This window comes from Neopsephotus bourkii, unplaced genomic scaffold, assembly GCF_033783945.1.
Source record: "Neopsephotus bourkii isolate Nb327-2 ecotype Australia unplaced genomic scaffold, CSIRO-AGI_Nbou_v1 NB_1767, whole genome shotgun sequence".
In the NCBI taxonomy this organism is placed as follows: Eukaryota; Metazoa; Chordata; class Aves; order Psittaciformes; family Psittacidae; genus Neopsephotus; species Neopsephotus bourkii.
Genome location: NW_026902241.1, coordinates 311,252 through 337,193, shown reverse-complemented (window position 1 = coordinate 337,193; position 25,942 = coordinate 311,252). Strand labels below are relative to the sequence as shown.

Below are 25,942 nucleotides of genomic sequence, written 5' to 3'. Positions count from 1 at the left end.
TCTCTCTTCTCACCTTCAAAATGTACCAGAAGAGAGTAACACCTGCACTCAGTGAACAATTATAACACCACACTTAAGATATAAAAAGCCTTAAAAATAAACCAAAGCCAAATACTAACCATCCTCCCAGTTCTTTTTTAAGTGCTTTGGAAAAGCCTTCTCCATCTTGTATGTCAGAATATCTCCATGAATAATGCGCACTTTTCCGGGAGCTGCTTCAGATAATAACTGTTTGTAAGCACACAAGCAGAATTCACAGTGAGAATTAACCAAAGGATTTCCAGTTTCAGCCAGGGCAGAAATGGAAACATTGCTATGTATTTATCTTCGATACACAAAAAAGCACAATAGTAGTTAAAACAGAGGTACTATTAGTAAGCATTTACTTTCAAAAAGCAAACACTAACAAAAAAAGTTTCATGTGTGACTCTGTAAACACTGTTCACAGCCACAGAATTCTCAACAGTGAATTTAAACTTGAAGACTGCTAAGAGTGTTGTCAGCAAGGACAATTAACAAACCTGGGCCACCAACAGAAACCCACCTGATTTAAATAATAAGGCAAGCAGCAGGTTTTGAAAAGTTTTATATTCATTACCTTTGGAAACAATGCTCATGTTGTTTATTCTGCTTCTCCTGCAGCTGCAGGGTCTATTATCCAATTTTAGCCATACGTGATAGAAGGCCACACAAATACTCAATTAGTTTTTCTTTTATATAAAAAAGGGGGAAAACAATCTCTCAATACTCCCCCTGTAGTAGCTTGTACTCACACCATTAAAAGCCAAGGAGTTCCCCAAAATGAGGGAATGAGTATTTAGTAGTAGAGAAACATCTCAAAAAATTGTATCTTTTTAAACATGTCAAAAAAATTCACTCTGTTGCCAACTTCTCTATCCTACTTCTGCAGCTTACCTCATATTTAATAAAGACTGAAATGTAAACTCAGAACCGGCTGTGGTTTGATGACCAGCTCTTTCATTTCTGGTGTCAGTTTACGCAATCACAGCTAGCTAAGTTTTTTAGTGCTGCACTAATCTTTCTCTTAAGTACGAAGTTTTGCACAAACAGCACAATTCAAAAGCAAAAGTCAACTTTTACAAAGATTTTGGGGATATTTATTGTTCCTACAGCAGAATAATGAAAAATGGCTCAAAGAACAATTTTGCTTTTGCACAGAAATACAAAACCATAAACAGTTAAGTGCTAGTGGCTTGACTGCTGAAATAAACTGCTCACCATTGTTAGTTTCATCTCTAGTCTGAATCTTGTTTATATGCTCATGGGTACAAACAGCTTACACAGTTCTCTTGAGCCAGAGGAAGAGCTGCTTTCTCATACTGTTCTACAATCTTTGGCATGAATTTTTTTTGAGTAAATGTTTGGTTTTTTACCATCAAAACAGCTAAATTTTGTGTAGAATACAAAAAAAAAAAATAAGAAATCTTAACTAAATCTATATGCTCCTATGTGATTTAAATGCAACTGTTTTCAAATAGAAGAAATACATCTAACATCAACTCCAAACTATTTTATGTCTTTTTCAGCATTACACTAGCAATTATACGGCATACAGATTCAGTAATCTGCCATGATTTGTCAAATCTTTCTTTGAAGCTGTAATAAATGCTATAACAGGATGAATGATAATGTAATATCAATAAAGTTAGAAAATAGCATAAGAGGAAGCAGACAGCTACCTACACAGTAACGGATTAACATATGTTATACTGTTTTTTAATAATGGTTTTCATGTCAAGAGGACTTTGGGGTTTTTTTGAGTATCACAATATAAATGAGAACAGGATTTAATCTGTGAGTAGAAAAATCAAAGTTGTATATTTATACTTGGAAACCCACTGAAACGTTCCTGACTTTAAGGCTGATGTGTGCAGCTAACAGTTCCAGGAGCTCTAGTGCACCAACCACACTAGCCAAGTGATTCTCCATCATAGAGATCCTTCAGTTTACCACAGACAACCAAAAGGGCACAAAGAAAACACAAGGGGCACAGCTTAAAAAATAAAATGGTGATCCTGGAAAAATTCTGTATTCAATCCACTCTCTGGCCCAGAGCCCCCTTTCTCTCCTCATCAATCTTTCCAGCCTAATAACTATCAGGACATATGGCACAGGGATTTTGTGATTCTTTAAGAGTGAGACAGAATTGACAGACTCCCAACTGGTGTAAACTTTTACTCTGTACACGTATGTTTTTCACTATATTTCAGTTTTGAAGTAAAGAGGATCACAACTTCAGGTTTTTTATAGAGACCACAGCCTGAAAAAGTTAATAAAAAACACTGTACACTTTCAATTGGTGATTTTGTAAGTATCCAAAGAAGCATTTTTAAGTAAGAGTCCCCAGTTGTTATTTTAATCTCTGCTATTTTGTTATTTAAAGCTCAACCCATTTATGAACATCTGGTTTTGATGTTTTTAACAGGAAACTAGAAAAAATACGTATTACAAACTGCATTATCAGAAAAGAAAGATTCATTCTATTATGCATCATCATATTTGGAGGGAAACCCCAAATTTAACAATAATGGATGCAACATATATAGTTTTCATTCATATCCACTGCTACCAAGTTATAACATCTTTATATTCAGTTAACTTCTTTCAGGCATATTTATTTCTACTTTAAGGAAGTTGCTAATTAAAAATAATGACTAATGTTAATTCACTTGAAGAGTAAAGATAATTACATACCAAAACCTCATTATAGACCCTGAAAAGTATACTTTTATTCAGACAGATCTGTTGTAGTGGCAGCATTTTGGAAGATGAGGGAAATTGTGTAAATACTTAAAAACCTGTTACCAAGTACCACTGAATCTCAAATTCTCTCCAAACCCAAAGCAGTTCTTAAAATCTGAAACAGAAATGCAGATTTGCTCTCACTCAAGAGAAGTGAAAACATGAAGATTTCATACTTTATAAAGTAAGGATGGTGTACTGTAAATTATTAATGGCTAAGCCTACAAAGACAGTTACATCATATTCAGGTTTAAGTATATAAGCGTTTTCATTCTTAGATTGGTTTTGTCCTACAAAGAGATGGTAGCAGTTCTCAACTGAACTGCCTATTTACTTTCACTGCTGATTTACTACAGAAGACACAGTACAATACAAGGAAAGACCTTTGAGATTGTAGAAGCACAAGAAAACAGTTAAGTCTGATTTAAATTGAGAGTTTTTACAGTTTTTTCTCATAGATTTATACATTCAAATTCCATAAACATGGAAATTTAATAGCAACACAAGTAAATGGCATTTGAAAAATGCCACAACAACTTGTGAAATCATACCAACTTTAAAAGAAAGTTTAAGAGCATTTTTATTTTTTAATGTAAAAAAATCACTGGTTTATTCTTCTGTATTTGGATATAAAAGGATATAAGAAAGAAGTGCGACCAGCAGGTCGAAGGAGGTGATCCTGCCCCTCTACTCTGCTCTCATGAGACCTCACTTGGAGTACTGTGTACAGTTCTGGGGTCCTCAACATAAAAAGGACATGGAACTGTTGGAACAAGTCCAGAGGAGGGCCATGAGGATGACCAGGGGACTGGAGCACCTCCCATGTGAAAACAGGCTAAGAAAGTTGGGGCTGTTCAGACTGGAGAAGAGAAGGCTGCATGGAGACCTCATAGCTGCCTTCCAGTATCTGAAGGGGGCCTATAGGATGCTGGGGAGTGCCTCTTCATTAGGGACTGGAGTGACAGGACAAGGTAACGGGTTAAAACTCGAAAAGGGGAAGTTTAGATTGGCTATAAGGAGGAAGTTCTTTACTGTGAGAATGCTGAGGCACTGGAATGGGGTGCCCAGGGAAGTTCCATCTCTGAATGCTTCATCCCTGGCGGTGTTCAAGGCCAGGTCGGACAGAGCCTTGGGTGACCTGGTTTACTGTGAGGTGTCCCTGCCCACGGCAGGGGGGTTGGAACTAGCTGGTCTTAAGGTCCTTTCCAACCCTAAATATTCTATGATTTTATGATATTACCCACACGGAACATGAACTGGAGTGGAAACATACGTTCACCATTTTATAAAGCATAATTATTAAGTTTAAAATTCAAAATAAGACCAAAAGACATTATGTTCTGCCCTCAAACTACCAGTTCATCTGAATGGTGAAATGCAACCAAAACATCTCAACCAGAAGAAAAAAGAAAAAAAAAGATTCAGCACTAATTCAGTTGCAGTATCAGGTCCCGAGTGGCCTAGGAGAAAGCAGCAGCAATTAATTGCTATACTGTGCATTTTTATCTTCAAGAAAAAAAAAAAAAAAGCGGATTCAAGCCAAAGAAGCAAACCTGTTTTCAACGCTGAGATCTCAGCAAGACACTTGGCACCTTTCTATGTTCTTAAGGTCTTCTTATTCAATAGTGTGGATACATTTATACAAATTATTCTCCAGCTGGTACCTGTAATCCTGGAATAAATCGAGCATCTTTTTCAATTAAAAGGAGTTGTTCAACACCAGCACTGAGAATGGATCTGGTAATCCCTCCTGGCCCGGGGCCCACTTCACAAACATGGGCATTTTTCAGATTGCCAGCATGTCTCACTATCTTGTCTGCAAGACACAAAGAACACACAAAGCTTTTATTCTGCAGAAGATCCAGCTCACTTAGATAAACTCATTGTTTATTGTTAAACCACAAGTGTGCTTACCTCAGAACAGACATAAACAGTGACACATCCCAGTTAATCACACACCTGCTATACTGCACAGAAACCAGATTTGTTTCATACTACAAGATACCCTTAGCTATTTTAAAAATAGTATTTTCAGCTTAATGTAATATACACTGTTGCTCACAGAATCAAATAAAAACAAAATATTACTTCTTATCTGTAAGTCATCAGGACTACTCTCCTGCAAGTGAGCACTTGTGTTCAACATTCTAAAGTCTCGCTAGAGTATTTCACTACATTTCCTTAGAGCCTATGTTTCAAGGAAATTTAAGAAGACAATAAGATTTCAATATGAACCCAGCAACTGTATGAGGGAGGAGCTGGAGTAAACTAAGAGCTGGAATACAGGTAATTGGTAGCCACAGAAGGTGGGTCAGATGAAAGGTGAGGAAAGAATACCTATACATTAATGGAAAGATACAATATTGGAAGGTATTACAGCCAGGAAAGAAAACAGATTAAGGTTTTAAAATAAACATTAAAAATGTAGCCAATGAAATAAAGGGATCCTTAGGAAGCATGGAAAGAAGATGCTGAGAGAAACTTTACTGCTCATTCCATAACTTCTTAAATATGCAATAAGAAATACCTGAAGACATGCCTACTCATGCGGTTTTACTAAATGCATGCATACATTTTAATTCCAAGATAAGAGTCCAGTTGTTCAGGAAGTGGAGCTACGTTTCATGTTCGCACTCTAAATTCTTATCAACCTGAATCCTCAAATGTATTCAAACCATCAGCTACATGAGCTGCACTGCATTACTTACTGCAAAACCCAGCCACTGGTAGAACAGTAAAGAAACCCACCACTGACTGAACAGTGCCAGTTTTGCCGTCATTGCAGACATGAAAATGCAGAAAACTGAATTGTTTAGAACAATAAAACTGGTTCAAAAAAGCCACATTTCTGATAAACTAAGACAAATCACCTTCCTAGCCAGGCTATATATTAAATAAAATCGCACAATGAGTTGCAGTACTTTCTATGACGCATAATAAGCAAAAGAATAGTATTTTAAAAGAATCAGACTTGTAAACTATAATAGCACCTGAATGGTAAAAATACTATTAAGGCTTGGACTTTTGCATTTCAATCAATAATCCATATTTCATATAGGAATATAGTTTCTACCTAAAAGTTACTGTTATTTATACAGAAACACATTTTCTAGGCATTTACAACTAAAGTTTGTCTAAGCTAAAACTAAGTCCTTGAAGGTTTACCAGTAAGTTGCTATTAACTTGACGGATTTCATCATACAAACACCATCTCCTTAGCTAGAATCAGGATTTTGAAGAAAACCAGGATACGTGTTTTATAGAAAATAAAAAATGTAACAATAAAATATTTAACCTGTCAGTCGCAAATCCAGTAGAAAATTCTGGGAAAGTTGTTTCTGTGCTTTAAGGCGATAGAGTTTAATAATCTCTCCAATAGTTGGCAGGGGAGGCAGACGGAAAGCTGCCGCCTTTCCTGGAGCTGCCATATGACAACTTTTCCCCCTTCCACCTAAAGAGACATGAGAGATGCTTCTAGCATATGCAATAAATTCTAATATACTTAACACTAAAAACACTACAAAGTTTACAAATACATGATGTATAAATCATTATGGAAGTGATAAATTTTAAACATCAGTATTTTGACTATTGTATGCAGTGCTTTGCACGTGTTCATGGGATTTAGGCAACTCTCATTCTGTAGCTTTGCCAAAACACCAGATAGAAAAAAAACCCTCTCGCAATTGTCCAGTGTCTATCTTTCATTACTGTATAAATGGACCATTAAGGACAATCTGCTTGAATTCATGGCATCACAGAAAGAATATATTTAAAGTATCATAAAAAAAGAATTAAGATTATTTTTTATTAATCACCTGCCTTTCTAAAGAGAAGAATCCCAAGCATAACGGTAACATTAACTAATTAAGAATAAACATTCTTTTTACTTTGAGGATAATAGGTCCAAATGTTTCACCTTCCTCTACCTGCACCTGACACCCCTGACCTCGCCATTACAGACCCCGGGGCCAACAAGCTCCGGCACCGAGCGCCCACCCTGTGATAGCAGGGCCTGCCACACAACGCTGCATCCAAACACGCAGCAGCCTGTCCGAGGAGCGGCCGCCAAGCGCACTTTAGCTCTTAGCGGCCCCACGACAGGGGCCGATGGCGGCAAAGCCGTGGAGCCGCAGGACTACACGGCGGGAAAAGGCGAGTTTCCAATTGCAGACGCCATTGGCAGCTGCTGATAGGCCGGAGAGCGCATGGAGCACAAACCGCTCCGCCAGGGTCAGAGCCCGTCGCAGGAAGCCGAATCCCGGTTCCACCCCATAATGGCCCCGATCCCGGCCAGACGAAGCAGTGTGGCATGCACGTTCCACCCCACATTGGCTACTCCTCCTCCTGCCTCCCGAAAGACGGGCTCCGCAGTGCGCATGCTCCTAGTGACAGCACGACAGGGATGGCATGGCAGTGCCCGCACAGGCGCGGAAGCCCTTAGCGTAGGGGCAAGCGGGGTGGCGCAAGGTCCAGAGGAGAAACGGAGCGGGCCGGGACCAGAGCGGAGGCACCATCCGGCCACGCACAGGCTTCCCTGCCTCTTCTCTTAGGAAAAGGGAAGCTCAGAGCAGCACTCCCGGCACTACCGCGACTCCTTACTCTGTGAAGAGAGAGGTGACCCGGAAAAGGAAGTGCCTTTCCTCTGCCCCGGCGTGTCTCCATATGGGCGCATCCGGCTGCTCGGAGGCGTGATTGGCTCTGTGTGCCGGAGAGGCATGGTCACGAGTGTGCTGATAGAACGCAGCCGCCGAGCTGTGCGCGTAGCCGTGGTGGGCGGATGTTGTGGATGGGGTGGGGAGTGTGCGTTATCCATGTGGTTCAGCGGGCTAAGTGCTCTGCCTGCTCGGGTCGGCCGCTGAGGCGGTTCTGCGCACGCAGTGTGAACTGTACAGAAAACATTCACTTGCAGCTGCCCGGGAGGGGTTGTGTTGCCTGTAGTCCTTGAGCAGGGCCCCACTGGAGCTGCGGGCTTTGCTGGTTGGGGAGGGCAAGGTTGGGGTGACGACGGGTGTGCGCATTACCACCGCGATGGAGGTTCTAGACAATAAAAACACCTTGTTGTCAGTCATCATTGTGAGTTAAAGTGTAGTTTGTTCTGGGGTAGCTCGGTTTTCTTGACAGTCTTCCAGATGGGTAGAACTGTTACTTGCAGGTTCCAGGAAAAGGCGTTTGGGTGTTGATGGTATGTTTTCAGGTGGCATGGAGGTAAGATTGGAATGCAGGTTCACAGATTTGCAGATCAGGCTAGAATTGAATTGGCCTTCATACTTAGAGTGGAGTTTTTTCTATTTTCATTTTTATTCTAATTGATAGGCCATTTTACAGGTAGCCTGGATACTGCATGGATGGTTCAGTTTATTTCTATGTATAAAAATTAATAGGATGTAGTCAGATTATTAAGTGTAATCAGAACCGATAGCTCATTTTCTTTGAAAGTACTAATTTTCTATATTTCTATAAAAGTTTTTCAGTCTTACCCTATAACATACAGGTCTTGATCTGACTGGGAAATTAACATGGAAGAAAAAGGTGCAATAATAGTGATCTTATGAGTCATTACACTGTATAAACTGAGAAATTGCATGTTGCAACAGAATTGTAGCTGCAGTAGATGGTACCCACATGTAAGTCCATGTGTTCATATATATGGGAATGTATGTATATGTATATATTGTCCAGTTTTGATAATCCTAAAATTCACTGGTAGCATCAGGAGCCATTTTGGCAGAGTATTTCTGCATTATTTCTTGTCACAGTGGATTAAGGAAGTTCCATTCCCCTCAGCACTTTGAACAGTTACTGGATTTTAAGGGTTTTTTTCCATTTTGATTTAAAATTCTATGTTTAATGACTGTTACCGCAGTGAAATTTAGTGTTAAGATGTTTCGAGAAAGCTAAGCAGCTATTAAAAAGCCACAGATAATTGAGGAAGTTGTTAGGTAGATGTAAGAAAATGAAGACATTGAAGCATTTGCAGAAAGTAATTTCTCACTCAGGATAAATAATGGGTGCAGTTGTAAATAGCTTTATGCATTAGACATGGCTTCAGCCATCAGTAGCATGTTCTAGTTAAGTGGTAACACCAGATGCGGTAAGGTGTTGTCTTATGAAGAACTGAGTGGAAGAAGGTTGATAAACAATATCTGCATCAGTATCTCTCTAGAGATGAGGGTTCAGTCATGTTCTGAGATCACAGTTAGACCCTAGGCATGTGAGACAAGTAAGGTGTGTGAGCATTAGCAGAGCCAACAGGAAAGAATATATTGTGAAGTGGCCACATTTCAAAGAAAAATGAAAATGGAACTAATTTTGTAGTCATTAAAAACATTGGCAACTTTGCAGTTGGTGTCAGTAAGAAAAGAAACTGGCCTAGGTTTTAATGTTTACATACAGTAGAATATTGGGATAAAATGTCATGGTCCTACTCTGACCTCAAACACTGGAGTTTTGAGTTTGTGAGGTATAAAGCATTCATCTTAATATATATTATTTGATTTTAAAATAGTTATGAATTAAGTATAAAATGTAACCTCTACCTGGGGTGACAATGTGGCATTTCAGATAAAATTTGTTACTCTGTCCAGTTCCAAAAGGGCTTTATGAGAAAATTGTATGGTGATTTTTTTTGACTTAAAAATCTGGAGAAATTTGAAGAAATACGGGCTGTGTCTTAGGAGGAGCAGGTGTGAAAATGGCATGGGATGGATCAGTTTCATGACCAGATGAGGCATCTTAGCTATTTTAGCACCAAAGCAAAAAAGATGTTGGTTTGAAATATTTTCTCAGTACATAAAAAATGTCAGAATATCGTTTTAATGATGCATTTCATACTGAGTTGTCACCAAGGCTGAGATTTTTCATCTCAAAACCTCAAGGCCACTCAGTCTTTGTATACAAATACTGTTCTGCCATAGTTAAAGTGTAAGCTTTTTGTTGATTAGATGCACATACAGAAGTTTTCAAGTATCTCATGTGGCCGTAACTCTTACGGTAATGAGTGATAGGACTGATTTTCTGGTATTTGTGTAAAAGCAAAGCGTTATGAGCACCACGATCCAGACAGTCCTTAAATATGTAGAAAGCAGCTGAAATACGGAAAGCAGTACCATAAATAGCAATAATAAAACTTCTCATGACTCCTCAACTTGGACTTTGAACAGCTGCATTTTGATGCTGGATGTTGGCCCAAGAATCTATTAAAGAAGTTTTAAATCTGTTTTCTTTCCTTCCTTCAGGTTGACAGAAGTTGACAAAAAAAAAAAAAAAAAACAACACCACAAAACACCAAAAAACCCCACAAAAAACAAACCAAACCCCCAAAATCAACCAGCCAGGGAATGGCAGGAATCCGTCATCTGAATTATTTCATCGTTCAGTTTTGTCTTTACCTTAGAGACAGAGCCTGCTAATTTTGAAGCCAATGAAACATTAAGCATGTTTTCCACGGATGAGATAGACGCCAGGGAAAAATACACTGGGCATTTGAAGCAGCTCAGATTCAGGTCCTGAGATCAGTTGTGCAGAAACACCCTGATGGGATTACTTGGAGTTTCTTTCTTGACTGCAGCTTCAGTTCAGGTTGCAAGGGTTAAAACCAAAGTTGCGGCCTTTATCATGAAGGAGCATATGCACCAATGCAAGGCTTCCACAGTAGTTATAGAATTTCAGTGGCAATTTCAGGTCGTTTGCAGACTTGCTGAGCTCATTCATAGGTACTAAAATTATTTACTGGTTCTGTTCAGATAGTTATAATTTAAAAATAACCCCCTCTAAAAGGAGGTACAGTGTGACTGACCTAAAACGATTGTGTTGCTGTGATTATTATTACTAGTTTCATGTTACGGCATCATGTTGTAGAAAATGGGGTTTACACCATGCTTTTGAAATGCCACACTCCATTAAAAATGTGAGACAGAAAAATACATTTGACAATTATTTTACATCGTCTTAAGGTAAATAAGATGGCAAGTTGTTAGTGGTCAGATTGCACTGAAAATTTATAGCGAAATGTAATACTCTGAAGAGGTTAGATACAGAAAATCTTTTATTTTCCACCCTGCTAAAAGTACTTTCATACCACAAGGCCTCTATTCTTTGGCTTGTTCTCAAAGACACTGTTTTCTATTGTTTGTTAAAATAAGATATTTATTATTTCTATTGCACTAGCTCATAAGGATCCTAAATAGATTTTAGAAGCCCATTGCACCAGGCATTGTACAAACACACAGTGACTGCTCTCCCTCAGGAAAACTTGTGTTACCGGATAAAATGCAGAAGAAAATAAATTAGCAAATAGGAAAAAGGTTAGGTAAGATAACAACAGAGAGGTGTACATTTCCATAGTCACAGTAATTTTAGAAGCCACAGGCTGCAAAGCAGTGCAAAACTGTCATGAAACATCTTCCATATTAACTCTGTAGAGGATCTGCAAGATCATTTCTTGCTCTTTAATGTGGAGTCAATGCATTTTAGAATACTGGTTTTGAACTAAATGTTTTGCTTAGTGCAATAGTTGTATTCAGTGTTAAATAAAACATAATATTACTATATCAATGTCTTTCCCTAGAGCAAAACAATCCAGTTATGGGGAAAATCTTCCTACTTTTGTCAGTCTACAACTGTGGATTCATCAAGCCATATTACGATCAAGAACAGCATTTTCCTTGTTACCGCTTCAGTTACATTGTGTGGCAAAAACTAAACAGTCAAGGAACAAAGAATTCCTGTTAACAGAAAATCTGGCAGAAAATTTTGTCCAGACTGCTGATTTCTTTACTATCATAATTCAGGAAGTACAAGGATCCATGGCTTTCAGTATTGCCACAGCAGATGTCTAAAAATCATTATATTTATTTGAAACATTAGAATTTCTTTTAATGCTTGATTCTTCTGGTGTGCCTTTTGATTTGTGAGCTATTTAATCTACTCGGGTCACATTGCCAAGCTCTAGCTATATCTATCCAGACCAGAACATTTATTTTTAGTTTACAGTTTTGATTTCCTCTTGATTGTACTGTTTTAGGTGCTAGAGCATTTGGAAGGAATATCAGTTAATGCAAAGTAAAATTTTGGTAGTGCCAGGAAATTAGGAGAATCAAAACTACTCTCACTTTATCTGCTGGACTCTGTAGAAACGGGGGTTTTCACACTGCAAGTAGAACCCAAACCCACAAAACTAATGGTGCAGACTCGGCACTGCAAGCCACTGCACCATTATCATCCATTTATCATTGGGAATGTTACAGCATTGTGGAGCACTGGTGTTTTAGAGAGCTTGGTCTTGTTCACTCAGTACCCAGGTCTCCATCTTGGAGAATGTTTCTATGAGGGTAATAGTTGTTTGCATCTTAATTAGGCTGTCTGGCAGAGTGTTTTCAAAACTAATGTTCCAGTTTTAAGCATTAAGTATCCCTAAGTTAAAGAAAAAAAATGAGAGTGAAAGCTTTCTCCTTACTTGCAACAGCTCCCACAGAGTTTCATTAAAAGCACAGCATACCGTATTAACTGAAAGCCAGTTCTATAGTCTGATTGTGTATCATGAAAAATTAATATAAAATTACATGAACCTCTGAGAGGCCTGTGAAGTGCGTATCGTCACACAGGTAACAGCGTTCATCACCACACTGTGTCACCACCTACAACCTGTGCCTCCTTTGCAGCAATCTAATTTATGGTCTTGTAAAACCAAACCCAGCCACAGACTGGGAGCAGCACAGAGCCTGTGTGTTCCCCATGAGGGGAGATCAAAAAGCAGACTCCATCCCTGGGTTCTCCTTTCCTGCTGCCACATTTTCTGGGGGACAGTTTAAAAACTTATGTTTACCTTATCTGGACTTCCTGGACAATGTGTCAGATGAGGTCTTTGAACTCCTTCTTCTGTGCCTGATCTTCAGTCACGGAACTTCTTCAGTCACTGCCTGATCCCTCAGAAATAAGCGGTACTCTTTTGAAAGTGCTGTAATACCTGTGGTGGATTATTTATGCTCTCAGAAAAAGTGGTACTCAAAAAGAGTACAGAGAAGAAATCTTTTTTCTTCAGTTCTCCACCTTCTGCCTTTCAAGTACAGAGGTAGGAGAGGGGTCTGCAAACTTGAGCACAGAAGGATTTCTGTCTTCAAAATGCTGGGAGGGGATTTATAAAATGCAGAAGGCAGACACTTCAAGACATGAGTATTGGTTCAATCTCTCTGGCCACTGGGTGCCACTCTTGTTCCATGGCGAGTGAACTGTATAGTCTTCAGCGAGGACCAGAAAGTTAACTGACTCCACCTTACGTCCTTATGTCGAGTCAGGCTGGCAGAATACGAATGCTGTGTAGTCCGCCTAGCAGAAACAAAGAGCAGAAGGTCACTTAGACACTTACGGTAAACAAGAATGGAAGATTTAGGAAGCAAAATCGAAGCCATGACACCTGGAGATTCAGGTTTACTGAATATACCACATGAAAGTGTAGGTTGTTGATTATAGTTGCTCTGCTTTTTGGGAGCTCCTAAATAGGCTAGGTCAGAATTTGTATTTTTCTAAGAAAAAAGGTAGGAAGACTGATCAAAAATATGTTTTAAAAAGAAAGCATTTCATTAACTGCTAAATTTTAGGTCAGCTTTTTGCATCTAATGCCGCTGGTACAATAAAACATAATGCCTCTATCTGAACCTTGACCTGCGTACATCATGGGGGTGCTGTAGCTACCACAGCGTTCTGACCATACGTTTCTGAGGTGGCAAATGACCACCACTGCTATAGTGATGAGCATGGGACAGTAATGCTAGCTGGAATGATTTCTCTGTTGAGACTAAGGGAAGTGCTGAACTGAAATTAAAAATCATCTGCAAGAAATTGCTCCCCTAATCAGCAGTGTCAGCTTTTTCTAAGTATGTGGTGCTGAGGCTTTACCTGGCATAAATTGCTACATTTCTGTTAAAGTCATGGTGACTGTGCTGACTCCTGGCAGGTGGGAATACTTTTTAATTCCTTTATGTCGTCTTAGTTTGATTAGTTTAAAACCAGAATTAACATCTTTGAAAATACAACAGTGATCTGCTTGCTTCCAGATGTTTTCTGTCATGCTGCAGTCTGAAAACGTAGGTAGATGGAGGATAGACTGATTTTCAGTTTTCTGGCTCTTGTGAAACTCTTGTTTGAAGTTAATTTGGAATGAATGTGGCTGTTTAGCCCACTATTCAATGTTGTATTCAAAGCTTAGAATGGAATTTTTTTTTTATTTTATTGTAGTTACACCCAGAAGCCCCCAGCAGACCTCCATGTCAGAAATTGTACTAACACAGCAGAAGGTATGACCTCAGTCAGGAAAACCTCCCTGTGTGATCCAGAAGAATAGGGAAAACTGGATACTAACAGATTAAGAGAATAAGGAGGCAGTGAGTTAGTACTGGTCAGCATGACAAACTGTGGTCTCAGCAAGGCAGCATTTTTCATGTAGCATCACAAAAGAAGGATCTGAAGGGTAAAATAAGGGAACTTTGAAGATATTTACAGGAAGGGCAGAAAGGAAGAAACATCAAGGTGCTTCTTTGAAACATGGGCTGCTCTCATGAACCAGCTGTCCTCTCAACAATGAGTAAGTTTCCAGGAAGCAGACTTTATAAAGAAAACTTTGTAAAGGGCAAGTGAACATGAGGGTTTGTGGCATGTGTTGCAATATAAAAGGGGAAGCAGTGGAAGGTGTAAAGAGAGGATGGATTTGGCCAGAACGAGAGGTAGATAGACACGTGATGAAGGATAGGTACGACAGGTGGAACAAGGAAGCATTTATGAAGGCCAGAGTTAAGGTGGTTTCCATATGCAAGGTATGAAGACTTGGGAATTGGATGAAAATGTTAACTACATGACTGAAAAAGTATCTTACAGACATTGTGCAGAAAGATCTGCAAGACGAAGGTTGGGAATGAGGCCTAGTTAGAGGTCCAAGGTGATAATGATTATCTGATTGTAAGGATAGGAGCACAGTGGTAATATAGTTGACAGTGATCAGAAAACATATAGTTAAGAATGTACACAAAGATCATGTTTTTGTCCAGACCATGCCATTTCAGGCCTCATTCTGGGCACACAGGTACACACTAGAACCTTTAACTTTTGCCCCCTAAGAATAAAGTGAAGATCAAGATCAAAAAGCACTCTTGAAGGACTCCACATAGTGGATACTGAGAAAAAATTAGGAAAGTATTTAAAGGATAGGAGGAGACTACTAGGATTTAAGCTGTAAATGAGGATACAAAACCTTGGATCTGGCTACAATCTAGAAGAACAGCTGAGCATGGAGAAGGAGACCAAACCAAGACTCTCAAAGTTTGTTGCCCTGAGTACCTCAGAAACCTTATTTCTGTGTTAAATAAAAGGCTTTAAACCAGGAATTAAAATCAGCAGGAATCCACTTACTGACTTGTAGTATTACACTAGTGAACAAGAGATCATAAGAGGAGTGGAAATAGGGCATTGGGGGATTTGGGGGTGAAGATAAATGACTTGTATTTGATGTGAGAGAACTGGAGACTTCCTTTGATTAAACCCACTGTAACTAAGCTGCAGAGGATCTAAACACCTTATTAGATATTACTAAATCCTGCAGTCAGTTATGTGACACTATTATAGAAAAAGTCCTTAGAGATTTGAGTTGTCTGTGCAAGAACTCAGTTCACAAGGTGGTGTATCAAGGTGTATGTCTGAATATCCACAGTAACAAACTATCTCCTCTTCAAGTCGTTAAACCATTCCATTTAGCCCTAAGAGCAGTATGTGGAACAGGTACAGCTGATGTAAGAACTAGAGAGGCAGTTAATGTAACTGTTGGTTTTCAGGAATAACAGAGCTTGCCAATATACATTCATTAACTCAAGATTGTTTTTTCAATGGCTGTTCCCCAGGTCTCTTGCATTTCATCAGTTCAAAGCATTGGACTGGGACAAATTCAGCTGCTTTGTTTTTAGTACCCTTGTAGTAATCAATACAAAATGCAGATACTACAAGCTAAAACAATTGGGACTTTTCAAAGATGCTTAAATGAACTGGTTTTTGCAAGTATTTCTCAGTCTTTGACAATCACCTCGCAAAATGTTTCCTTTAACTTGGGCAATGATTCCATATAGTTCTAAAGGTGCTTAGCTGACATGGTTGTAAACATATCTAACACTTTCCTGACCAATGATGTCTCTTCCTCTTTGAGATTGATAAGTTTTCTCTGAGGAGTCATTCAGGTACTCTGCCAAGACACATACTTGAATTGTTATGGTTAGTTTGGACAGACATCTTTGAATTTAACATGTCTTCCCTGTTTTGCAAAATTGCAGTAACTATGGTGGCCAAATTTCCCTTCTAAAAAAATGGCATTTTCAGATTCCCCCCCTAACCTTGATATCTCAAATGAGACATGACAGTTACTGACAATTTGGTATTGTATTTCATCGGAAAGCGAAATCTGATCAGCTTTTTGGTAAGCTATGGAATTGCATTACTATGGAGAATACTGTGTGGCAGATAGGTTCTTGGCAAAGGATCCAACTCCATGCAACTTCTTCAGATTGAGGGTGTGTCAGATCCCATTTTTGCTTCTGGTCCATGGTAGTTTGGGGTTTTTTTCTTTGTGTATGGGTGGGGTGTTTTTTTTTTTTGTTTGTTTGGTTGGTGGTTTTTTTTTTCCCCTGCATGTTCAATATTCCTTTGTGCTACCTTATGTATAATAATGGAAAGGGAGAATTCCATAGATGACCCTGAGACTTGTTAAGTTGCAAACAAGAAATACAGAAGTGTCTTTAAAGAATCACGGAACTGTCTAGGTTGGAAGGGAGCTCCTGAGATATTCTAGTCCATCTAATCCGGTGTTTCAGTTTATGCTTATATCCTCCTGTTCTGTCTCTAGGAACCACTGAGAAGAGTCTGGATCTCTTTTCATCATTTTCTCTCATTAAGTGCTTACACACACTGATAAGATCCCCCTGAACCTTCTCTTCTCCAGGTATTCTCAGCCTGTCCTCTTATGAAAAATGCTCTGGCCTTATAATTGGTTTTGTCACTCTTTGCTGGACTCACTCCGGTAAGTCTGTTGTCTTTCTTGTATTGGGTAGCTCAGCACTGGACCTAGCAATCCTGATAGGTTTCGCCAGCACTGTGTAGAGGGGAAGCATCACTTTTCTCAACTGGCTCTCCATAATGCAGCCTGGGATTCTGTTGCTCTTGAATGATCTTGTTGTACTGGGAATCAAGATCTGATGTTGGGAAGCCCTGATCACTTCTTTTGGTGCTATCCTCATCAGGGTGCCCACCTTCCCTATAGTACTGGGAATCCTATTAAGGGATAAACTGGCATCTCACATGCCAGTCCTTTGAAGAGTGAACTGAACAAGCTGGTCACCTCTTGGAATTTTTTCTGCCCAGAAAGTCAACCTGCAGAGCCTGTTTCTTGAGGGTACCCTATTATCCTCCAGTGAGCAACCATCCTGGACTTAATTTTCATTGGTTTGAAGTGATAAAAGGATGGTTTCTTCTAAGCAGTTACACAAGTGATCCATAACAGGTAACAATGATCCATAACAGGAATCAGTGTCCTAGGTCCCAGTTTCAAGCCTAAATCTATATATAACAGGGTCACAGACATTTGTCATCATCACCTTACATGACTTCAGCATCAGTGTCTCTTTTGCCACATGGCAGGATCCACAGCTGCATCCAGAAACATGCCTTCGGCCTGTTACTCAGCTGGGAGTCCTGAGTTGTCTGCTGTGTTCTTCCCATTGTAGTTTTAAAAGCTTTTCATCAACCTTTGAGATTCATCTACATGTACTCAACATGAGGGAACCATAGACATTAGGTTTGTGACTTGTTCACTGTGAAATAAATTAAGGACTTCTCCTTTCTGCTAATGTGCTCACTGCTCCTAAATCACTTCTGTTGTCTACCATGGTTCCCAGTGTATATGCACAGAAGAAAGTTGATCCAGTCTAGAAGGGGAGCTGCCTAGAAATTCAGGAGTAGTTGCCAAACTTAAGAACTCAAGACTTTAGGCTTTTGGCTTTTTTAGTTGTCTAAAGCCTCAAGATAAAATTCTATCAGTTTTCTGCATGTTACATCATTTCCTCAGGGCTAGAGACATTGCTGGAAGCAAAACTTTGTATAGTGCAAGGTAGAAAGCTATTGTAAAATCAATTATTCAGCAGGGAAACATGCTTCTGGGGGAGCTGCACAAAATTCTGCGCTGCAGTGATGTTGTCCTGAAAAGAACATTTCCTGCCTAAGTCATCATCAGTAGGCATCTTCACTCACATAGGTACAGTCAGGGATGGCTGATCTATGCACCATTTCAGTCACACAAGACAACCCATACATGCCCAGGGTATTTCTAGTCATTTCATATGACTCCGGAACATCTGTAAAGAAACTGCTGCTATATTAGCCTTCCCTCACCTTGTGTACCACTACGTTAAGTGACAAATCTGAGCCCTGTCCAATGGCTAGAAACAGAATTGTTGCTGGGCCTCCACAGGCTTTACAGCCTCCTACAGCCCCTGCTTCCCTAGCACCCATTCTTCCACAACCGTGGCCTCATTGTCCACATTTGTTCCACTGTGGAATTAATCTTCGTATCTTCTATTACAAAAAATTGCCAAAGGCTTGTTGGTTTGCATCTCACAAGCAGTCTTAGTTTGCATAAGTCACAACAAATGCAAACACCAGGAAGAAGAAGATGCTAATTCTCGTTCAGGGCAGCATGAGGAAGCCTTCCAGCTAGCTGTGCCTGGTTGAGGCCAAAACTGTGCTTCACTGAATGACCTCTACAAATGCTGTGCCCCCTGGTATGCTTCCTCTGCCCCTCACTTTTCCTTAGCTTCTTCTGAATTGCAGTGTGCTGTTTCCCAATTCAGTGAAAGGCCTCATACCTTTAACACAGGTTAGTATTGAAAATATTAACCTATATATGTCATATATTTATGTCACATAGATGCCTGCATTGTGTTGAAAGTCAATGTGATTTAGTCTCCTAACTCAATTCTTTTTGAAATGTTACCTTTGATAATCCCATGTATTTGATGAAAAATCCAGTTGTAAATATAATTTTGATTTACTTGATAACCCAGCCAAGTAAATGTTATGATTTTCAGCAGCTGCAGCATCATTTAAGACATCAGCAGATGTGGTTTTATAGCCATATACGTCTGATTGTCTTCTCCCAGCCTAAACACACATTGAAATCTCATTCTTGCCTATTTGAGAAAGCAGAGTATCCAAACAAGAGCAGCTAGGAATGCAAATAAACTGGAAGAGTTTGAAAAGACTGTTATGGACAATGTCCCAAGTTAAAGTCATTTTGCAAAATGTGAAAGTAACTTGGAAATATTGCAGTCTCATACCCTATGTAAGAATTATCTGTGTTGTTTTCCACTCCTAAGGGAAAGCGATCTGCTCAGTCTATGGTTGGTTTTTATTTTTATATTCTTCCAGACATCTGCATGGACAAATTATTCTGGTTAAAAAAATATGCATAGTTGATGCTGTCAGTGTCATTGTTGTGCTTTGATGCTAGGATATCCCAGTCCTTTACTGAAGCAGCTATGTAAGACTGAGCTGACAGGAGTACCTCCTCTAGAGCTTCCCAGCAGAGCTGTGCAAGGAGTAACTGTGCAGATAATTAAAGGATGCTTTTTGCATAAAGCTTTTTTTTTTTTTTTTGCAATATTATGTTGTTTTGTATTTAAATATCTTAGGTGATCTTTGTTTTGTAGGAGATTTTAATTTAATTGTTCATCTTTTCCCTTCCCATAGCAGAATTTAATCATGTGCTCCATTCTTTTAATGACTGGGAGGAATTTTAAGGGGCAGCATACTAAAAGACTAATTCAGCTGTGGAGCTGCTATCATTCTGATGGTTTGGGTTCAACCCTACATGAGAGCATTAATTAGCTTCAGTTCATGAAGCAAGCTTTCAATGACTGAATTTCTCAATTCATATTGTCTTTTAGAATAGTTTTCATTCGTCTGCTTAACAGTCTGTCCCAGTGCTTTGTGGTGTTGTCAGCTAGCAGAGTTGTACTTACACAGTAAGGTGCGAATTACTTCTCCCCTCCTCCCCAACTTACTTTATTGACAGGGAATTTTGAAAATTTGTAGATCCGTTTTCTCCGATGAGTTTCATTTTTTTGTACACTAGTTAACACCAGTCAAAAGAAATAGGATATAATCAGCATAATAAAATGCCTTCTGTTCTCTTCCTCGCATCACAATTGCAAACATTCATAAATGTTTTCTCATTACATCTGCAGGAGGTGAAGTGTACTAAATCCTTCCTCCTCTAGCATTAATTTAATAGAAAATATTAGTGTATGGAATGAGAAGGAATGAATTTACTCTGTAAATAGTGTTATTGCAGACACAGCTTTAATGTACCTCTAAGTAAGGCGATAACCAGATACCATTAGGACTTTGGAGCCAATAAGAGAGGTGATGAAGAGTCGGGATGAAGACTTCGTATCTGATTCTTTTAGAATTTATTTTAAGCTGTTAATGGAGGGTAGACATAAGAAGTAGCAGGGTCCACCTTTGTAATCTTAGAAAATTATCTAAGGATGAGCAAGATGGCAGAAATCAAAAAGCAAGCAAATGTAGTGTGGCCTCAAGTAGTCATAAATGGGTAAGTGTATCCCAGAAAAATGAAGCAGAATTTATTTACCTAGCTTTATTACTCATTATTGTATATTCTTTACATGAAATATTTGAAGAAGAGTTTTAATACAGTTGAGAATTTCCTGATGTTCTACATGAAAATGAAATCTTGGCTTTCCTGACAGCACATTGCTGTGCTATGTGGTGTTTAGCTGGATCCTGTTACTGTGTGAGGCTTGAGTCCAGCACCAAAATCTGTACTCAGACATTTAGATAATGCCGCTTAGTAGAAAACCTTGATTCTTTTCTGATACTTTTTTTTTTTTTTTAAACCACCTGTTTTGTCACAGAAATTACTCATTGTATGTCAGGGGGCCTACTTTTCATGCAAAGACTTTATGTCATACATATAATTCTAAGAGTGAGCAAGCATGTATCATGCTGGTCCTGGGAATCAGAATACTTGCCTTTCAAACCATGCTGCCTAGTAACAATATTAACCATGGCAACTAATAAGATAATCAGTTCAGTTTTATGTTCATTCAGAAAGCTCACAGACATTTTTAAGTATCATGTAAAATATACGTAATACAGTTTATGGGAGAGGATGATTGCTGTAGTCTTGGCCCTGAAGACTGTGGTTTAATCCTTGTTCTGCCATTCCTTTGAGAGCTTGAGGAAAATCGCTTAGTATTTCTATGTCTCAGTTCTCCATCTGAAACTGGAAGTAATAATTTTTTGACCTGACAAGGATATTATGAGAAAACATACATTCAAAAGCATTTTGAGCCCCAGAGGGACCATTACATCTTTTACCCTTGGTGCTTTAGTAGCAGCAGCCAATAGTTTGAACTCAGTGAGTTGCACCGATAGCTTCCACTTAACTGAGCCTAACTTTTATCTAGTGAGCATAGATCTCTTCCAGAGTAGCACCCAGGCTTGGCTGGATGACAGCAAGAGATAGAGGTTTTACCATTTCCACTGGGGCCTTCCAGTAGCTAACCGCCTCCTCTGTTGCGATTGAGTGCCTATTTTCCTCTTTGAAACGGTTCTGTTATGCTTTAAAATATGCTATATTAAAGAGTCTGCTAGTGCCTAGATTTTCTCCACATGAAGGTACTTGTATGCTGTTATAGAGTCATCTCATAATCTAATTTTTGATATGCTAAACTGATTGAGCCCTTTAATTGCAAGGTGTTTTCTGAAGTCCTTGAATATGTTTGTGGCTCTTTTCTCTACCCTAATTTCCTAACATCCTAAGATGTTCAATAGAATATTTTGCAATATGCCAGCATTAGACTCATCCCTCGATGTATAAAGGAACAGTTATCGGTTTTGCTGCATCATTTTACTGAATGCATGTGATGAGATGTTTATCTAGTAAAGCAAAGCCTCAATTTCTTCTTCAGTGTCACTAATTTCTGGAGTCCAGCAGTATGCTATGAGTTTGGCATGCTTCCCATCCCCTGAGGTGTGCAGCTTCTCAGTTGCCTGTGTTCAGACAGTTTATCTTTGAGTGACTGCTCTGTGACATTGCCCATTTGTTAAAGCTTTTGAAGTATTCAGACCTTTTTTGGTGAAACGGGCTAAGAGTTTAGAATAAGGTTATGTATCTTAGATCTTGGTTGAAATTGGTTGGCAAATTAAGCAGTATTTGCTGAGGAACAGAGGTGCAGAAAAGAGAACCAACCAGTAGACAGACAGACACATCAAAACTGCATAAATCTTACTTCTTTAAGGAGCCACATTACAACCAGTTATTATGGAAAATGCAAATCTAAGAGTTGAAATTGGTCATACTTGGCTCCCCAGAAAAGGTGACAACTAATTTCATACCCGTATGTAAGATTTATTTGGAGAGCAAAGCCAAGGAGATTCCCAGTTTCTTCATTAAACCTGTAAGAAAAGTCTCTTCTAATTTAGGAAAAACTTCCCTGTGGAGGCATTTGGTGTCTTGCTTGAAAATAGCTCTCAAGATACGGATTGAGACTTGGGCATTTGTCTAATCCCCTTTTAACAAAAACCCCATCTTAAACGCTTTCAACTAAGCATAAGCACAAATGCTCTGCTGAACTGGAGCCTCGTGTAATTAACATTAATAATATGTATTATATGTATGGATATAATTGTATCCATCCCCCCAAAGGTGTGCCCCCACTTGCAGATTTAATTATTGATGGCTGCCTACATGTATAGCGGTAAGACAGTTGGCATGTGGTAAGGCACTGGCTATTTCATTATAAACAAGTCAGACAATTTGAAGTGAATTATTTTTTTTCCTTCAAAGTTCAGTGTTCAGTATTTGCAATGTATCATTCTGCACTGGCATTGACTAACTGAGCCAAATTCTACTGTCCTCATTTTGGCAAAACTCCAGTTAATTTCATTGTCTGGACTCCAAAGGTCTGCTTCCAGAGAATGCCAAGGAGATGCAGTTTCTTTTGGTTTCACTAAAAGCTCTCTCAGCTCAGCACCTCCCAGCATCAGACCATTTTTAGGTTGTTTTCAGGCCTATTTAGGAATGCACAGTGTTACAGAAGGATGATGATGTACTTGCTCTAATACATAGGGTGGCCCAGCATTTGTGATTATGCTTGATGTCTCTTAATATAGATGCATCTTTGTAATGATGACCACAGCTTCCATTAAATAATAAAATATTTGATGTGCATTCCTGCCAGAGAAATTATATTTGGGCATGTTTGTATTACACAAGGTCCAGTTCAGTCAAATCCAGCTGTTCTCCACATGATTTATATTTAAGTAACTCCTGTATTAACCAGTATCACAGCATACATTTGTTTGTTTCATCCTTAAACCTTTGATATTTCATTCAAAGTTCTCCAGCTGTGCCTCTTAACTGTCTTCCTCTTGCCAGCATGGTAAGGAATCTAAAAAAGATCTTAAATGGCAAACTCTACATTGGTATGCATTCTGTGTAGCCCTCTGAATTTCCTTAGCAGCACACAAGCTCAGAAAATTGCATGTATATTTTCCTAATATTAATGAGGAAATGATGGGCATTCTTCAATCTGAAAAGTTTTATCTAAATGTAATCTAATTGTATAGTAATGTATAATTAATGAGTGTGATGTGTTGCAGGTTGATTGTATGCCTATGACCTTTTAAATTTAAAGTTTGTCTTTAATTTTTTTAACCTTGTTCAATTCCTGGAAACATGAGAATAAATACATTGTGCTTGTTACCATAAGAGGGAGTTGTGGACATCAGCTTCTGTGAGACCTAAATCAGATAGATTTCTACAGGTTTCCTATGTGCGTTCATGCCACAGCTACTCTGTGCTAATTTTCACTTGTGCATGTTTCCTTATTGTTGCTGACAAAGTCCCACTTTGTTCAGGTTTTTTTCACAGCAGTAAGGGTTTTTGCAGCCTTGGACAGTAGCAAGAGGAAAGATCGGCTCTTGTGCAGAGAACTGCTCTCTCAAGCAAGGGCACAGGCCTTTGAATGGGCCAAGATATTCAGTGTTCAAGGCAGCAATGCTGGGGAATGATCAGCAGTAGGCTGGACACCAGAACTTCTGTCTCAAAAGAACAGGCTTGTGTCTGCCATCTTTCCTGCTGATTTGCTATATTCACATAATAAAATGTTCAGATCTGTGTGTTTGTCATTTGACCAAAACAAGAGAAAAACTTTCCTCAAACCCACAGTTTTTTGCTTAATAGAAGCTGTAAGACCCCTGAAAAACAGCCTTTTATTAAAATAAGTGCAATCTTATTTGTGTACCTTAAGACAAGCATGACTGTAAATTGTCTTTCATATTCAGAATTATTGTACCAGAGAAATGGTCTTTAGACAAGAATCAAGACAGTCCAGTAGTTTAACAGATGAATAATACAGATCAGCCTTCAGGACCCAGCCTTGAGCCTGACATCAGTCTTCTGTGCATGAGCTTCAAAGGAAACCATATTTAGTCCTCTAGGACAGTAAAAAGATTGTTTGAAGTTAGTAAAGCACATGTATTGGCAGGCTCTGGGCTTTTATCCTCAATGAATACAAACGTCTTGCCATGTTAGAAGTCATTATCGTTTAGTAATAATAGTTGCAAATACTTGAAGCAGATAGCCTTCGAAGTATGCTGGCTTGAGTGGCTGACTATACTATACAAGTTTTGTTTGTTTCTATATATTCTGGAAGGATATTAACATATCTTTTAAAGTGTTTAAGCCTTTTTGTCCTTTCCTGCTTTTGAAAGGAGAAAAAGTATGTTTCCATGTCAACTAACACATTTTTTCACGTATATTAAGACCATTGTGTAATTGAGATTTTTTCACCATAAGGTGTAATTTGTTGAAGGTCAAGAAGACTCCTGTTAGATAGTCTTAACTAGTTAGAGTTTTAAAATGCAGATCATCAGTCCACTGTCACTGAACATGATCGGTAACATGTAAGTAGACATTCTTGGAAAATTATTCTTTTTGTGGCTGCAGCTTTAGTTTCAGTGAATTGGATGCCCAAATTTATTCCACAGAAATGCACAATTAAGTGCTTGGAGGAGTTAGAGATGCTGCTGCAAAATGGATAACCTGACTTTGGTGAGAAAGCCTCAGCTCAGCCAGTTTCCAGCACTAGGAAGGTTCAGGCCAGCCAGTCATTAGTAGAGTGTCCTCCACCTTACATGTGGTCACCAAGATGACTTCACACCTGGTATTTGATGGTCTAAGAAGTGTCAGGAGAAGAGCTGATGACCTGGGGACAATTTGCCTCTGCTGTATATGGGTTTGTTTTCCTTATTAGTTGACTGACTATGTATGTTTCATTTAAGCTTTTGGTATTCAGAGGGCAAGCTGGGTGGAAGCACTCACATTTTTCGTTAATTTTTTTCTGTTCCTGAGGAAATTCGGGTTAATTTCCCTCAAAAAGAAAAAAACAACCAACCAACACCCCCACCCCCCCCAAAAAAAACAAAACAAAAGCCCCACACTGAAATTGTTGACCAGTTTTGATTATAAACCTACCATGTTATTTAGTTTATAGGGCATGTGACCTGTCTTTAAAGCAGTTCTTATAAAATCTCCTACAAATCGGGAGAACTCAAACCTATGAAAAATTTGTTACTTTTTTTGCCATTAACAGTTGTCCTGGGTTCACCAGTAGCAGTCGTTTTTCTCAGTAGCTGATGCAGTGCTGTGTTTTTGACTTTCGGCCTGGGAACAGCACTGATAACACCAATGTTTTTAGTTGCTGTTTAGTAATGTTTAGTTTAACCAAGGACTTTCTGAGTCCCATGCTCTGCTAGGGAGGAGGGGCAGCTGGAAGGAAGCAGAGACAGGACACCTGAACCAAACTAGCCAAAGAGGTATTCCATACCACAGCACCTCATGCCCCGTATATAAACTGGGGGCAGTTACCTGGAAGGGCTAGATCACTTCTCGGGTCAGGCTGGGTATCGGTTGGCAGGTGGTGAGTGGTTGTATTCTCTTTGCCTGTTATTGTTATTTCCCTTATCATTATTATTATTGATGGTAGCAGTAGTGATTTGTGTTATACCTTACTTACTGGACTGTTCTTATCTCAACCCATGGGAGTTACATTCTTTTGATTCT

The 25,942-nt window shown here is 39.0% G+C and overlaps 1 protein-coding gene across 2 annotated transcripts in view; it reads right to left on the bottom strand.

Moving 5' to 3' along the window:
* The window catches only part of TFB1M (transcription factor B1, mitochondrial), a 28,482-nt gene extending 21,502 nt beyond the window's left edge, over positions 1 to 6,980 (bottom strand). Inside the window, exons 1-4 of one of the 2 annotated variants that reach the window (XM_061378594.1) lie at positions 6,582 to 6,980; positions 6,059 to 6,214; positions 4,428 to 4,579; positions 120 to 228 (exon numbers count right to left, since the gene is read on the bottom strand). In XM_061378594.1, coding sequence (XP_061234578.1) covers positions 120 to 228; positions 4,428 to 4,579; positions 6,059 to 6,214; positions 6,582 to 6,612 — 448 coding nt within the window. In that variant the 5' untranslated portion in view covers positions 6,613 to 6,980. Of the gene's footprint in view, positions 1 to 119; positions 229 to 4,427; positions 4,580 to 6,058; positions 6,215 to 6,581 lie in introns of those variants that run through there. The other variant, XM_061378595.1, reaches the window with a different exon arrangement.
* Between the last annotated feature and the right edge of the window lie 18,962 nt (positions 6,981 to 25,942).